Here is a 16,234-nt window from a genome sequence, read left to right as displayed (position 1 = left end):
GATCTGTTGTTTTTGCCCATGTTAATAAGGACTGCATAAATTCGTAGGACAAACAAGTTCTAAGATCCACATATCCTTGCAAAGCAGACTATTCCTTGAGCAATATGCTAAGCTTTGATTGGATCTGCTGGTAGTTTATTTCATTAGAGTTGAAGATGATTGAGGGAGGTCAAGATGAGGAGGTTGAGATAGATTTTATTTTCAAGCCCAACTCCCATAGTCAAGGAAACGGATTTATTGTTTTCTTTCCAGGTATGAATTAATTTTAGTTTTATAAACGTTCTGTGCATCATTTGCATCCACTAGGAGTATCTTGACAATTCATCTCCGCATGCTGGATATGTGTTGCTCATGGCAAAACTATTACATATTTACATGCATCTGAAATTATTTAAACAAAAACACAAACTTGTTAAACGATGCCATGTCCGTAAGATACAGCGAGGCTACACAGCTATGGTCCAAAACTGAAATATACTTAATTAAGGAAAGATACAGGTGTAGATGGATTCAAATTTGCAAAACACAAAGTAGAGTATATTTGTATCAAGTGTTTCACTGAAACAACTAAATTACAGAGTGCAACAAACAGCAAGGAAATTGAAGTTGTATATTTCCAAGACCATTGCATAAAATCAAGGTAAGGAGCTCCAATTTCTTACCCAATCGGTTATAGTAGAAACATTTCTATCTATATCTTCGACGCAGTCACTCCTAAGTGCCACCACAATATCTTCTGAATAACTGTCTTTGGCCTCCTCCAACAGAACCTGAAAGATCTCACACTCAACGTTGTTTGAGAGTTTTTTCCCTGTATAGCCCCTACCATAACCAAATTCAGAGCTCAGTATATACAAATAATGAGAGAAAAGAAGTTCACATAGACAGAGAAGCAAATCACCTCTTAGCTAGCCGATCATACAACACGGAATTATCAGTTTGAAGCACCACTACACGATCAAACCAACGTTCAGGAAAGAAGTCGCAACCATGGTGATCTACAATGATTCCACCTTGTTCCATCACATCTTCAAGTTCATCACATACCTGCCAAGGACATGTATTCCAATATCTTAAATGTGGGAACAAAAATCAATTCCTTTCATTTACCAGATGTGATTACTAGACTACAACAGAGTATGAAACAGAATTTGAGCATCAAAAAGCTTGCGTGTTTGTAAAATCACTGAATAAATTCTGGAATGTTAAGAAAATAAAATGTACAGTGATTTCCTGAGTGAAAATGCAATGAATAAGAAAACATTATGGAAGTAACCCTATTTCCACTGAACAGGCAACAAATAGGACTGTGATTATGAAATTAGAAAAAACTATCCCTATTTCCATACAAAAGTAACAACTTTGGGCAAAAGAACTAAACCCTAAACCCTAAACCCTAATTCAATAAAGTGATTGATGGAATTTACCACTCGCCTACAAATATTTCGGGCAATTCGAATTGATTAATGGAATGCAATGATAATTTCATCAAGACAAAAAAGTGAAGTATTTCGATTTTTTAATCTAATAAGTATACCTTAGAGAATCTCTAGGAATGCTCCAATATGTTTAGTTGATTTAACGCTAATAAAATGTTAACAAACATGGATAAGTTGGCTTACGAGGTCTTCGTTGAGGAGATAGCACTCGAACTCGTCGTCCCAGCCGTCGTGGAGACTCTTCTCCTTGACCAAATCACCAACGTTGATGTGGCGGAGATTGGCAGCCTCGGCGAGGGCCGCCGACGTCGTCGTTTTGCCAGTCCCCGGCGTGCCAGTTATGAGTATGTTTGGCCTCTCTCGTTTCGTCCTAGCGCCGCCATTCTGTGCCATTGTTGGAGCTCGAGAGTGGTTGGGCCGACAAGGGTTTTTGATTAGTACTCGCACACACTTTTTTTCTCTCGCTTTAATCCGAGTCGACCAAATCCTAATAATCCTAAGTCCAAATCTGATCCAATTCGAATTCATGTATTAGGTCTCAATTTATTAACTCGGCCTTGTTTATGTCGGGATTTCGTATCACGGCAAAAATTGGTAATCCTACCATTAAAATTACTTAGTAAATTAAATATTGTTCAATTTAGCTTGATTAAAACTTATTAAGTAATAATAATTATATATAATATTTTTTATTTAATAAAATCACTAAAATAATAATTTAGTTTCTTAACCGTGTCCAACCCAAATTCGACCCAAAATCATCAGGTTTTTAATGAGTATACTTGATAAGGACCCAAAATATTAACTTTGTGTTTGTTCATAATTTTTCATGTTCTGTTAAAAATTATCAACCAGTTCAAATGTCCATTAAGTAGTTTAATACTAATGAAGATTTAATAGCTACAAAATTTTAAACATTTAATTTTCTTTTTTAGTTTAGTTGTTTACGGTCCTTTAATTTGGTCAAGTTTATGTGGTCGTGGCCCAGTTTTAAAGTGGATTTATTTTTAAAGTGGATTTATTTTTATTTTATGAGTGAATTACAAAAATAGTCTCTGACTATGCACTTATCTTGCAATTGAATCCTGAACTTTAAAAATATCCTCAGACAATCCTGGACTAAGCGTTTATTTCAAAATTGGTCATTTTTCACTGTTTCGAACCGAAACTACCCTTTTAGAGGTTTGAGCAATTTCGGAAGTTCAAAAAATTGACTTTTTCATGTGTCAGCACATTAATTGATTGTGCAAGTTGTCTCCTCTTTTAAATACTCATTCTCTCTCTCACCTTCTCTCCTCCATCTCTGTTCTCTTCCCTTCTTCTTCCTCCCATTCCTTCCTTCTTACCTTCTCTCGCAACATCTCGACTGAAATGGATTGTTGCGAGAAAAAAGGGCAAAGGTTTAATTTCGGTGGTGCTATCCGAATCGTGTGGATTTTAACTTGGTTGGGCAGATTCGGCGCGAAGGTGGGGTTGGGGGAGAGGACGGACGAAGTTGATTTGTTTCATTTGGTGGGTTTCCGTTGTTTTCATTTGTAGCCAATTATCGTGGGTTTGAACAAGTAAGTTTGATAGATAGATTGCAGTTAGTGAGTTTTGAGGAAAATTTTTATTGGCGTGAATTTTATTTGATTATGTGTTTATAAGGTGTAAGTTTGGAATTGTATTAAGTTTGAAGGTTGTGATGTTGTAGTTTGATTGAAAAAAAGATTTCGACTCTTTCACTGAATAAAAATGACAATATGAAAATCACTCTATGGGAAGTAGAAGTATGAAATGAGCATTTTCATTCGAATGGATCTTGTTCGACATCTTCGACCCAGTGATCCCTGGATGGTGTTGGCTTCGTTTCGTTTCCATTCGGCTTTGTTTCGTTTGCATTTTGGGGTCACTTTAATCTTGCAAAGATACTTCTCAGCTTTTCTTTAGACAATTTTCCACCAATGTGTTTGTTTGGAATTCTGCTTTTCTTCATTTTGTTGTGTTTAGGCGTATGTATTGGGTTGTGCCAGTGTTTATATTGGTTGATAATGTATCATTAAATGAGTTAGTTGGAATTTGGAAGTTGGAAGTTGGTAGTTGGAAGTTGAAAGTTGGATGATTTGAACGCGTATTTGGATGCTCATATTGGGTACTGATCGAATTAGACATATGATACAATACCAATATCGGTTCGAAACTAATATCATCTCTAGTACAAACATAATATCAGATTTGATCACATTCATTTCAAAGAATAATATCATCTTTAGTACTAATATCAGAAAATTGCAAACACTACTGCACAAAATAATATCATAGTGCATACAAATAGTAATCTGACCATAGTGGATGCCACAAAATGATATCAGTTTCAGCAGAAGAAGTTTTAAGTACATAAGTACTCCTAAGTTAGGTATGCAATAAAACATAAACGCATACCAAAATCATGTCATGGTTAATTTCATTGTCAAATAGAGAAATATGTGAAACAAACTTAAACTTCAAAAATCAAGACTCAGTACTTATAACACATAAATCAAAATCAAATTACATTGAGTTGAACACTACAATTCTTCCCAAACATTCACGAAGTACGTCACCAATTTTTTTCCCACAAACTGCAATCACAATATCTGAAACAAACTTGAAACTTATACTCAGTACTTAGAACACATAGATCAAAATCAAATTATATTGATTTGAACACTACAATTCTTCGCAAGTTTCACGCACTACTTCACCAATTTTTTTTCCCACAAACTGCAATCTACAGGTGAAAACCTACTTGATCAAACTCACCATAATGGCAACAAACGAAACAAACAACGAAAACCCAACAAACAATACCAAAACAATCTTTCACTTTACTTCCACCTTCAACACGATTTGGAGATACTTCAGAATCAACTTCATCTTCTCTTCCAACTTCGTCTTCAAGCCACCATGTCCAACCGATTAATTGTAACCTTCTAAATCCACACACTTGGGATGACACCACCGAAAATACTTGCAGCCTCCAATCTTTCCCTTTTGTTCGCAAATGAAATACAACATTCCATTAGATTCCTTTCCTGGGTCGACAACGATTTTGAGAATCGCTCTTTGTCGGCACAAACAATTTTCGTACTCAAATCGGAGCCACCTACAACCAGCCACGCCTCCTCCATCGCCCGATTTTGCAACAGACAGCGAAGACATGAAGGCAAAAAATTGTGTCGAGATGTTGCGTCGACTTTTGCAGAAGGAAGGAATGGGAGGAAGAAGAAGGGAAGAGAAGAGAAATGGAGGAGAGAAGGTGAGAGAGAGAATGAGAGAGAGAGAATGAGGAATATTTAAAAGAGTAGACAACTTGCACAATCAATTAATGTACTGACACATGAAAAAGTCAAATTTATGAACTTCTAAAATTGCCCAAACCCCTAAAAGGGTAGCTTCGGTATGAAACAGTGAAAAATGATCAATTTTGAAATAAACGCTTAGTCCGAGGTTGTCTAGGGATATTTTTAAAATCCAGAGTTCAATTGCAAGATAAGTGCATAGTCCAGGAACTATTTTTTTAGTTCACTCTTATTTTATTAGGGGTTTGAATAGTTCAATTTTGTTGATGTAGTTTACTCATTCATATCAATTTGAACAATAAAAGAATTTTGATCAAATTCTCAAATTATTCAAAATAACAACTGGTGGTTCTTTTTGGAAAAATCTTAAAATAGGGCGGAATGAGGTATAAATTTAAGTGTTTTTTTTTGTTTTTGGTAAAATAATTCATTGCTTGTCATACTGAACCTGGGAAAAATTGAATGTAACTCTGGGCAATACACAAGTACTATATCTAAGACAAGAAAAGAACAAAAGATAAAATGTATACCTCTTCATTTATGAGACAAAGTTCAGGTGCATTTTTTACAATGCAGCAGTAAAAATAAATACACTATCACAACTTCCTATTTGACATTTGATCCTATGTTATAACAATAAACAATAGACAATAACAATGAACTTTACAACAATATTAAACTGCTCATTAAAATTAAACCACTTATTAAATGCTCCTAATGGGAGAAATCAATAGTAACAGTCCCAGCAAGAATCAAGGAGATTATCAAACCGCTCATTTTCTTTACCAAATGGCTTACTTAGGTGTCAGGTCGGGCGAAGGAATGTCTTCGCCCTTTTTAATTGGAGAATCGTCTGGGTCCGAGTTAATTGGACATACGGAGGCGAACTTGCAGAACTTGCACTTCCAGAGCTCCTCCATCGGAGGGTAACTGGCTTCTCTCTTGCCCAGCCAAAACTCGAGACATGACTTGATTTGATCTTTGACCAAATCAGGGTCATACACGAATTCATCTTCCCCTAATAAGGAATGATCCTCCTGTAACTCGTACCTGTTTAATGAAAAGAAGGTCTTGTAACGGTTCATGCGATGGGAACTCTAAACCAAAATACACGCAACAGAAGTATGCCTGAAGAAAATGATGATAACAGATTTAATCGGACATGCACCCATAATAAGAGCACGGGAAAGAATTATATTGGACTAGACATCCACTGTCATCTCATACTTCATTTCACCAAGAACTGACATCATAGATGAACTCCAAAGAGCCCAGCTGAGTTATCAATTTAGATTGATTCAAAGGACAGTATATTAAACAACAGACCACTGACACTGCAGAAAGACGAATAACTACAAGGCTAATGCAAGCTCACCTCAACAATAGCTGGTCATGAGCCATAGGCAGCGATCTACAACTATTTCCAAAATACCGTACCACATCACTCAGAGTCTGCATGAAGAACAACAACAACATGAATGTCATATAAAAAGCAAGAACCAAAATTTCAGTTATTACTGTTTTGCTTTAGCTTATTTTTGTAAATTTAGTGATCAGTAAGTTATTGTAATTAAGATTTTACTGTACACCCTGCCTCTCACGCTCAAACAATTTGACTTTCATTTTCTTTGCTCACAATCACTAGCTGATGTCCCAAGCAATCAATGTATCTTGAATTGCATCCCAGCAATATATGTTTCAAGCAACACCACAACTGGTATTACTTATGAGAAAGTTCAGTTTCTGTACTAAAGAGAAACAGGAAACCTCCAGTACTCTTATGGTGTAATTGGAAGCTTATGCTTCATAATAGTATCTGTTAGATTCATTTGTCAAAATTTCCATATGCAAAAGTCAAAGTGAATGCTGTAGTCGGGAAGAAACAATTTACCTCTGACGGAAAGCCTGATTTGGTTGTATTATCTCTAATTTCTGGAGATAAAATATGATTGGGATTCAATGAAAAGAAATCAAAGAACTTTTTGGTGGGAAACTCGTCTGCAACTAAACTGTCCCACATATACTTGTAGCACATAAGTTGAAACCTGCCACAAAGATTTTGACTAGATGGCTCAGAGGAGGAGAAAGTAAAAGGGAGCTGTTTAATCAATTGTGAGTAGCCTCTACCTTCCATTTCTTTTTTGTGGTTCGCCTGGTAGGGTCGGCCGGACACGAGTTTTGGTGTCAACTAATACTGGAAATTTTGTGGACTCGGATACAGGCATCCGAAGTTCATCAATTATCCCCACCATCCATACACCTTCTACAAAGCCTACTCTGAAAGGGCATCAAGTAAAAATGCACAAGATAGTCAACATAAACAACTCATATTCTCCATAAATAATCAGCATTTTAAATACTACTACATTTTTGCACATTAATAAGATAAGCAAATATGTCCATATAACAATCTTCGAACCAAGTGCAAAAAGAATTAGAAAAAAGTTACAAAAATACGCTACACATCAAATGACAGGGGATTCGGGTAAGTAAAACTTTCTCATTTGGTAAAACACTACTCTTATCTTTTATGCAGATAAGGAAAACACTGGATCATGAAGGTGGCAAAGTTCTGACCAAAATGAGACAAACAACCCATGGCCAAAGACATTCATTTCCATCATGGTCTAATAGAACAGAATAACACTTACTTAGTCACATTCACATATGAAAGTAAGAAATATACAAAAACTTACAAAGGTAACTCGCGCGTTAATCCATCAAACAATAGTTGATTGCTACCGACAATGAAATTCATAAATTTAAGAGCCCACGCATCTTCAGCACTTTCAACCTGAACTTTCACCCTTTTAATTACCTGCCCACATTCAAAAGAAAGGTCATATATCCTTATCCTACCAGCAATCATACAAGAGAAGTTGCATAAATACACTACTACTGTTTCCTACTTCATATATTTGCAAAGATAATTGTCAAAATTCATACTATTAGAATTAAGAATCGAACAAACACTCAAACAGTAGAGCATATTCACATATCCCCCACAGAAAAGAAAATGCAAGGTGCATACAGTTTCCAAGGAACGGGAGAAAAATTATTTGAAACATACCTCTTCTTCAAGTACTACATGCCGCGCACTACCTGCTTTCATAGCTTTCGTCCTTTTTGGTTTACCAAAGAGTAGAATAAACTCCGTCTGCTTTTCACACCATTCCTAAATCAAACAGAAAACAAAAATGTACTATAAACATGACAAATATTTGCACATTCTGCTTATGATTAATTGATTATATACTAGCTACTGCAATTCACCAAGTCAGCACTCACAAAACCCTTCTCACAGTCCATGAAATTTCAAAATCAATTTTTTTAGGCAAAAACCAGAAAATACTGCTTATAAGGAACTGGGGGAAGCTAGGATACCGTGCCGGTAAGATCGGAGACGGACAAGCCTCTGCCCTTTCGGAATCGATTCAGAAATGACTCAAGCACTACGTTCCTCTTATTCTTCTGAGGACTGGACCCGCAGGCCCGGCCCGAATCCTCGATGTCGGACGGGCCGGTAGACGTGCAAGCGCATATTCCGCGCTTGGACAAGAGAGTGATGGAGCGGAGTGATTTCGAATTTCTGTGGAGGTGAGAAGCAGGCATGGCGGTGGCGGCGGCGGCGGCCAGGGCAGCTTCGATGAGAGCCATTTCCTCTTCGCTGATGATGTCGATGGGGATTTTGGCAGCGGAATCGGCGGTGGTGGGAGAGGAAGAGGAGTTGGTGGTCATGGTGTGTGGTGGATGACGGTTTGTGCGGGCGGGTGACCGTTGGAACGCCGCCTCTGACGGCGGGGCAATTTCGTAAATACTGATGGCGTCACGTGTAAGTATTGCCTGCGAATGACTTTTGTCTTTTGATGATGAAGGGAAGTATAGTTTGAAACTGAACGGCGTGACAGTTCCGTTACATATAGTACGATTTTATTTTTATTTCGATTTTTTAAATATTTGAATGGCGTCACATGTACGAATACTTAAGATAGTTAAACAATAAACAAACTTTTATGTAATTATTGGATTGAAATGTTACCAGATATAGATGTATAATTCGTCAAAAATTAAAAAGTTAAAAAAGAAAAGTAAAATTAAGAATAAGGTAGAAGAGATAATAAAATACTACTACTATACTATAAAAGAGTAAGATAAAAAAGAAAATAAAGTAAGAGACATAAATGTATTATATTTTATAAAAAATAAAAATGGCCTAATTCTAATTAGAATATATTAAAAAATTATATGATCCAACACTAATACAACATATTAAATAATTATTGTAACACTCTTTGTCTGATTTACAAATTACAACTAAATTTTAAAACTAAAATATTTTCGAGTTATTCAAATGACATTTATATTTTAATAGCTTATTACTGAAGTGTCAATAAATTTGTTCAATGGTGTTTATATAAGACCCATACAATTTATATATTCCTTTTTGTGTCAAGTAGGCAAGTAATACAACTCATCTTTTAGACAATACTGAATTTTATCAGTAGTGAGGGATCCATAAACTACAGCTCGTGGGATCGGACTCCATATTATGAAAAAACAATTAATAAAATAATATTAAATGCATTAAAATTTAAATAGTTATACAATCTAAAATGGCAAAATAGTTCTGGTGGACAAAAATAGTGCATATTTTATATTTATCATTCAACATAGTATATTCATGAGATAAAATTTAGAAAGAAAGAATAGAAAAGATCATACAATAATGATGATCAATTGTTTAATTCAATTACTTGATTTGGGAATAGGTAAACTTGTGAATAATAATGATTAATGTTTATATATTCAAACAACAAAAGATACTTCGTATTTTTAGCCCAACTTCTCAAAACTTCATCTTCTCCATAGTTCTTCACCTGCAAGTATTTTGTGGGCATACATGAGTTCTCTTCTTCTTCGTCGTGGCCTCATGAGGTCAGATCGGACTGCAGCAGAGTCGGCGGAAGCTCCTAAGCCCGATTCTAGTGGCTCTATGGTGGGGTCAGTTGACCGACCCCACCTATATCCGTCGTTGACTTTATGTAATGTTGTTTTGTGTGCAAAATGAAGAGAGAAAAAAGTAAAATAGAGGGTTTCCATTATAAGAAATGAGTTATACTTGGTACTTATTTGTATTAGGATTTAGGAAAAAGAAAAGTAGATCCAGCCCATATTTCAGTCAAGGCTTGTGGAATGGCAACGCTACAATACCATAGCTTGCTATATTCAGCTTTGGAAACTAACTGTCTCAGGAACTATGGATGTTGAATCACTAAAAAAAATTGATCTAGAAGAAACACTTCAAGCAACAACAAAAGAACAACTCTCTGATGATCCCTAGTAAATTACCTCTATGGATATGATATAACCTTTGGCTTCCTATGATTTTCGACTGTTTATAAGTACCTGTGTAAATGTATCAATCTAGGTGTTCTCGTTTGGGGATTCTTGCGCTTTTACGACAATGGTTCGTTCTCATTAGTCATTACCTATGATTTTCAACAATGGTTCGTAATTTACACCCGTGTAAATTACGATGGTTTAAGCTTCAGTTGACCAACGCAATATTATGTAGGAAAAATGTTTCCTAGAGCATTAAAAAAACTCGGCATCATAAAAAGAAAAAGCAAGATAAAAAAGAAGGAAAATAAGTTCAAATTGTCAAGAGAGTCTCCATCTCAAACTCTAAAACACAAGTAGCAATCCGCCAAACAAACAGAAAGTAAAACCAGAAAATTGCAAAATTTGAAACCTCAGGGAAGTAACCAAAATTAAGGGTTGAAATGGTTGTCAACCTTTTCACTTTGCTCCCTTCTTGACAGCAGCCTTGGTAACCTTGGCACCAGTTGGGTCCTTCTTCTCAACGCTCTTGATGACACCAACAGCAACAGTCTGTCGCATGTCACGGACAGCAAATCGTCCAAGAGGAGGGTACGCTGAGAAAGTTTCCACCACCATGGGTTTAGTCGGAACCATCTTAATCATACCAGCATCACCATTCTTCAGGAACTTGGGCTCCTTCTCCAGTTCCTTACCAGATCGCCTGTCAATCTTGGTCAAGATCTCAGCAAACTTCACTGCAATGTGAGAGGTGTGGCAATCGAGCACTGGGGCATATCCATTGCCAATCTGTCCCGGGTGGTTCATGATGATGACCTGGGAGGTGAAGTTGGCAGCTTCCTTGGCAGGATCATCCTTGGAGTTGGAGGCAACATACCCACGCTTCAAGTCCTTGACTGCAACGTTCTTCACGTTGAACCCCACATTGTCACCAGGAAGAGCCTCTTGCAAGGCCTCGTGGTGCATCTCAACTGACTTGACTTCAGTTGTCAAACCAGATGGGGCAAAGGTGACAACCATACCAGGCTTGATAACACCAGTCTCAACACGACCCACAGGCACCGTACCAATACCACCAATCTTGTAAACATCCTGAAGTGGGAGACGGAGAGGCTTGTCTGATGGTCTCTTGGGCTCCAAGATCTGGTCAAGTGCCTCAAGAAGGGTTGGGCCCTTGTACCAGTCAAGGTTGGTGGACCTCTCAATCATGTTATCTCCCTCAAACCCAGAAATAGGAACGAATGGGATCTTCTCGGGATTGTATCCAACCTTCTTGAGGTAGGAGGCAACTTCCTTAATGATCTCATCAAACCTAGCCTTGGAGTATTTAGGTGTGGTGGCATCCATCTGCACGATAATGGTAGCAATAAGTCAGATTGTGTAACGATAAAATCCTAGACGCTACAAAAATACACGAGTTGATTAAATAGATTTACCTTGTTACAGCAGCAAATCATTTGCTTCACTCCAAGAGTGAAAGCAAGCAATGCATGCTCACGGGTCTGCCCATCCTTGGAGATACCTGCCTCAAAACCACCAGTGGTGGAGTCAATGATGAGGACAGCACAGTCGGCCTGTGAGGTACCCGTAATCATGTTCTTGATAAAGTCACGATGTCCGGGGGCATCAATAACAGTGCAGTAGTACTTGGTGGTCTCAAACTTCCACAAGGCAATATCAATGGTGATACCACGTTCACGCTCAGCCTTGAGTTTGTCGAGCACCCACGCATACTTGAATGACCTCTTGTTCATCTCAGCAGCCTCCTTCTCGAACCTCTCGATCACACGCTTGTCAATACCACCAAGCTTGTAGATCAAGTGACCAGTGGTGGTGGACTTTCCAGAGTCGACGTGGCCAATGACCACAATGTTGATGTGAGTCTTCTCTTTACCCATTGTTGATTAATAAGAGCTGTAATTAATTATAAATGAGATTAGTTTAGCATAAGAGATATTAACAACATAAACAAGTTAGCATAACATAATAGACTAATTCTACGAACATTTCCCACATAATTCAGCGTATGAATTTTAACATAAAATTAAATGGTAAAAAATTGGCAATTCATGCTAAAAATGATAGCTCGGAACTAGCAATTACTAAGGTTTGTGAAAGAGTATCGGAAAACCATAAATACATGAGTAATCGAAATAGATCTGAAATTCAAAAGAAGAAGATGATATCTGAAGATTCCAAAAGCAGAAGAACAAACGGCAAACGCCCTATGTTTTCTAAACCAGTTGCAAGTTAATAATAAATCGTCTATAATAAGTATAGGGATGCACAATAAAAAAATAACGAAACGCCAGCAAAAGAACCAGATCTTCCTCGAAAGCCACAATTCTAAGATTCAAAATAAACTAAGATTTTTTTTATAAAAACATACATACTCATCAACAACGTGCTGCATCGATGGTAAAACCAACACAAATCAAACATAAAATTGCAAATCAACAAACGATAAACGATACATAAAAGAAATGGGAAGAAATCAGACCTCAAACGCAGAGATGCACTAGACTAGAAAGAAAAAGCCTCAGCTGAAACCCTAGCCGCAGGCAGTGAAATGTGAAGAAGTTCCTACAAATGCTTGGGTTTATAATGGTAGCCAGGGCTTATGTTGAAGATTTATCAGTGTGTGTTTACCATTTTGGCCTCGCGGCATTTTTATAATCTTAGGATTTCTATATATAGATGGTGCCGGCTGTAGGGGCAGTTCCGGAAATTAAATTCATGCTCTGTCACTAAGTTTCTTTTTATTCGAGGGATTGTTTGGTCAAAGTTCCCCCTTTTGTTTTTGGTTAGACTACTTATACAGAGAACAAATTATTGTGAACACTGATTAACAAAAACATTGTTGATGAAATTTGTCAACTGGAGTAATTAATAGTTCGACTGTTAATTAATTAACAAGACAAATAATATTAGGCCAACGTCAATTTCTCGAAAATAGATAAGTATCTACATGTCTTTTGCCATATTGGAAACAATAATATAGTAGTACTTCAATTAGAGATTTTCTAACCATGTATGATAAATTAGTAATACCAAGATAGAGAATTATATATGAACATTTCTAATTGTTTGGTATTATAGTCAAGCTTAACTCAAAGCTCTAATATAAGACTAGGGCCCTATCTAATCTTACCAAAATTATAACATTAACCTTGTTTATGTAACTCAAAATTTGTCAAGTTAAGCCATGTTATTTAATATACAATACAAATTTATATAATTTCTTTTCTATCAAACAACAATAGAAAAAAAATTATATTTTTGCATATCTTGACATGAAGCCCGCATTTCTTATCTTGTTTTACATATCTTCTCATATCTCATCATTGTATCAGGGCAAAAACGTTGAGATAATGAATTTATGGAAGCATTGGAAGCTTTTTATGCAACAAATAACCAATCATAATTGTTGTGTGATTATTAGCTCCTCACATTATTTACATATGGATCTCGATTCATGTTATTACTTGTACTTTTTTTTTTTATCATGTCAATAATTCCTAACAAAATATAACATTGTTATACTAGAGTTTAAAAGGAGAATTTATATATATAATAATATTGTTATTAGTAATATAAAAATTACTAACTTGCTAACTTATCAACGCTGTACATTAAAAATACCAACACTATTACATTATCATGTCAACACAAATTTAGTTGATATACTTATATTGTTGTGTTGACATCTATTTTCAAAAGCTAACACAAGGACATAAGTATGTCAATTAAATTTGTGTTGACATACTAATGTCATCGTGTTGACATTTTTTAGATACTGGGTTAATGAGTTAGAAATTGATCACACCTTGTATTGTTTATCTATAACTATAACTATATCTGTATTTATATCTATATCAATATAAAAATAGAGTTATAAAAGTTATTATTGTAGTACTAAAATACCATTGAAAGTTGTTTTTGCTATTACTCCATCTGTGGCTCCGTCCCATAAAAATATGTGAATTTTCTATTTATGTCCGTCTCATAATAGATATTTTCATTTATGGGAAGTTGTCCCCAACTAATTACCCATATATATACATATATATATATGAAGTACTATCAATTTATTTACAACTTATACTTATTATGGTCCACAATTACAACTCATTAAACATTAATAATAATGTGGGTCATACTATCCATTAACACTACTCTAACTACACTTCTCCTCCTCTCTTTTTTACTATACCAATTATGCCTTTATTTTCGGTCTTTTAAAATGCACATATTTTTATGGACAGATAGAGGGAGTGTGTTAAAACTAAAGTTACATTATTTTGTGTATACTCTATTAAACGAAAAAAAAAAGGTATTTCAATTAGGGGTGCTTAAACGGTTCTCCGGTTCTCGGTTAACCGGAATCAGAACCGGAACCGACCGGTTAATTGAGGAACCGGAACCGGAAAATCCGGTTCCGGTTCCGGTACCGGTTCCAACTTTTTAAATAACACCGGTTCCGGTTCGGAACCGGAACCGACCGGTTCCTAACCGGGAACCGGATTATAATTCAATTTTATTTTTTTATAATTTAATATACTAAAAAATCTAATTTATTGAATTAATTTTGAATTAAAGTAAAATAGTTTGAACATTGAGTGATTTTTAGATTTAAATGTTTAATCTGTGATACTTTGAATCTACAATTATTTCCCTAATCCATTTTTTATGAACTAACTACAATGAGTAGAACATCATAAGTTTGTTTTTAGTTTTAAAAATAACTTATACAAATACAATAGCATTTCATATGATATATTTATTACAAATTTATGTAACAATTCAACATACGATTTTAACATATTTGTGAATAATTTATTAAGTGTTCCCTATAAACCAAATAGTCACAACAATATCAATTAGTATTGGAAATTCCAATGAATACTATGTTTAGCCAAAAAAGGGAAAATGAAATTCAATTTTAAAACTCATTTTTTTAAAAAAAATTGCTAAAGTTTAGAACTCCTATTTTTGTATTAGTAAAAAATTGCTAACATAAACTAGTCCGACCCGACCTACTACACTTGGCATCACTCTTATCCATATATGAATATTATTGTATTGTTGGTTTGTATTTTGTGTATTTATTTTAATTTTTAGGTATTATTTGTTATAATTCTAGATGTTGGATTATTATTTTTTTAGTATTGAACTATTTAAAATTATAAATAAATTCGGATTAAAATTACACATCGGTTCCGGTTCGGAACCGGAATCGACCGGTTCTTAACCGGCCGGTTCTAAACCGGAACCGATCGGTTCCGGTTTCTTGAATTTATGAAAATTTAAAACCGGTTAACCGGTCAACCGGTCCGGTTAGAACCGGAACCGACCGAATAAGCAGGCCTATTCAATTATAGTACTCAGTACCGGTAGTATCAAAAGTATAGCACTTTTAAGCTATAGAGGTGTTTCGCAATGAGTATATTACTCTTTCCGTCCACTAATAAGTGTCATTTTGCTATTTTCGTCGTCTACCAATGTTTTATTTGTTTTTTAGCTACTTTTGGTAATGAACCCCACTTTACATTAACTTTATTTCACTCATATTTACTATAAAACTGATAAAATAAATAAATTGATGAACAAATCTATGACACCAGTTTCAAGCTTTTGCAAAATGGCAGAAAACACAATTATCTGCCAACTTCAAGTGAAAGAAGGGAAGATGAGAAATGAGAATTAGAGAGAAGATAGGAGAAATAAAGGTAGAGAGAAAAGGAAAATCACAGAGTGAAGATGGGATTGCAATCATATTAGCCGTTCCAATCGTTAAGAATTCCTAACACTAATATTACCTCTTCATGTGTGGTTCGAAGGAACAAGCATAATTATAATTTCAGATTAGCGAAGAAAAAAAATGCTCCAACAATAATTCAAGACGTAGTATGTTTGAGCATAAATTCACGAAGTAAAAGTTAACATCCATGATATTAAGATCGTATCTCTTCAAATCTTGGTAGGATAGCGTGGATTTCATTTGAGATCTCACACCTAAAGTATAAACAGAATATAGTAAAAAATCTGAATATATATTTCAATTTAATACAAATTACTACCTTATTAGTAAGCTATAAAAAGAGACTATAAAAGTGATAGCTCATCGGTTAAAAT

The 16,234-nt window shown here is 35.4% G+C and overlaps 3 protein-coding genes across 3 annotated transcripts; all 3 read right to left on the bottom strand.

The window, feature by feature from the left end:
• Window positions 1-457: 457 nt before the first annotated feature.
• Window positions 458-1,929, bottom strand: LOC125187296 (adenylate kinase isoenzyme 6 homolog). The gene is made up of 3 exons (XM_048083855.1): window positions 1,623-1,929; window positions 902-1,047; window positions 458-822 (listed from the first exon to the last, which is right to left on the bottom strand). The coding sequence occupies exons 1-3, from the start codon at window positions 1,830-1,832 to the stop codon at window positions 636-638; spliced, it is 543 nt and encodes a 180-aa protein (XP_047939812.1). The 5' UTR covers window positions 1,833-1,929; the 3' UTR covers window positions 458-635.
• Window positions 1,930-5,272: 3,343 nt separating this feature from the next.
• On the bottom strand, window positions 5,273-8,628 carry LOC125186979 (exonuclease V, chloroplastic). Its single transcript, XM_048083470.1, has 7 exons — window positions 8,144-8,628; window positions 7,830-7,934; window positions 7,456-7,577; window positions 6,887-7,036; window positions 6,651-6,804; window positions 6,135-6,211; window positions 5,273-5,809 (listed from the first exon to the last, which is right to left on the bottom strand). Exons 1-7 carry the CDS (start codon window positions 8,495-8,497, stop codon window positions 5,554-5,556), a joined length of 1,218 nt encoding a protein of 405 aa, XP_047939427.1. The 5' UTR covers window positions 8,498-8,628; the 3' UTR covers window positions 5,273-5,553.
• A 1,763-nt stretch (window positions 8,629-10,391) lies between these two features.
• On the bottom strand, window positions 10,392-12,728 carry LOC125186315 (elongation factor 1-alpha-like). Its single transcript, XM_048082666.1, has 3 exons — window positions 12,600-12,728; window positions 11,536-12,013; window positions 10,392-11,446 (listed from the first exon to the last, which is right to left on the bottom strand). The coding sequence occupies exons 2-3, from the start codon at window positions 11,995-11,997 to the stop codon at window positions 10,559-10,561; spliced, it is 1,350 nt and encodes a 449-aa protein (XP_047938623.1). The 5' UTR covers window positions 11,998-12,013; window positions 12,600-12,728; the 3' UTR covers window positions 10,392-10,558.
• Between the last annotated feature and the right edge of the window lie 3,506 nt (window positions 12,729-16,234).

Source organism: Salvia hispanica, chromosome 5 (genome assembly GCF_023119035.1).
Source record: "Salvia hispanica cultivar TCC Black 2014 chromosome 5, UniMelb_Shisp_WGS_1.0, whole genome shotgun sequence".
Taxonomy (NCBI): Eukaryota; Viridiplantae; Streptophyta; class Magnoliopsida; order Lamiales; family Lamiaceae; genus Salvia; species Salvia hispanica.
This window is presented reverse-complemented; position numbering and strand designations above follow the sequence as displayed.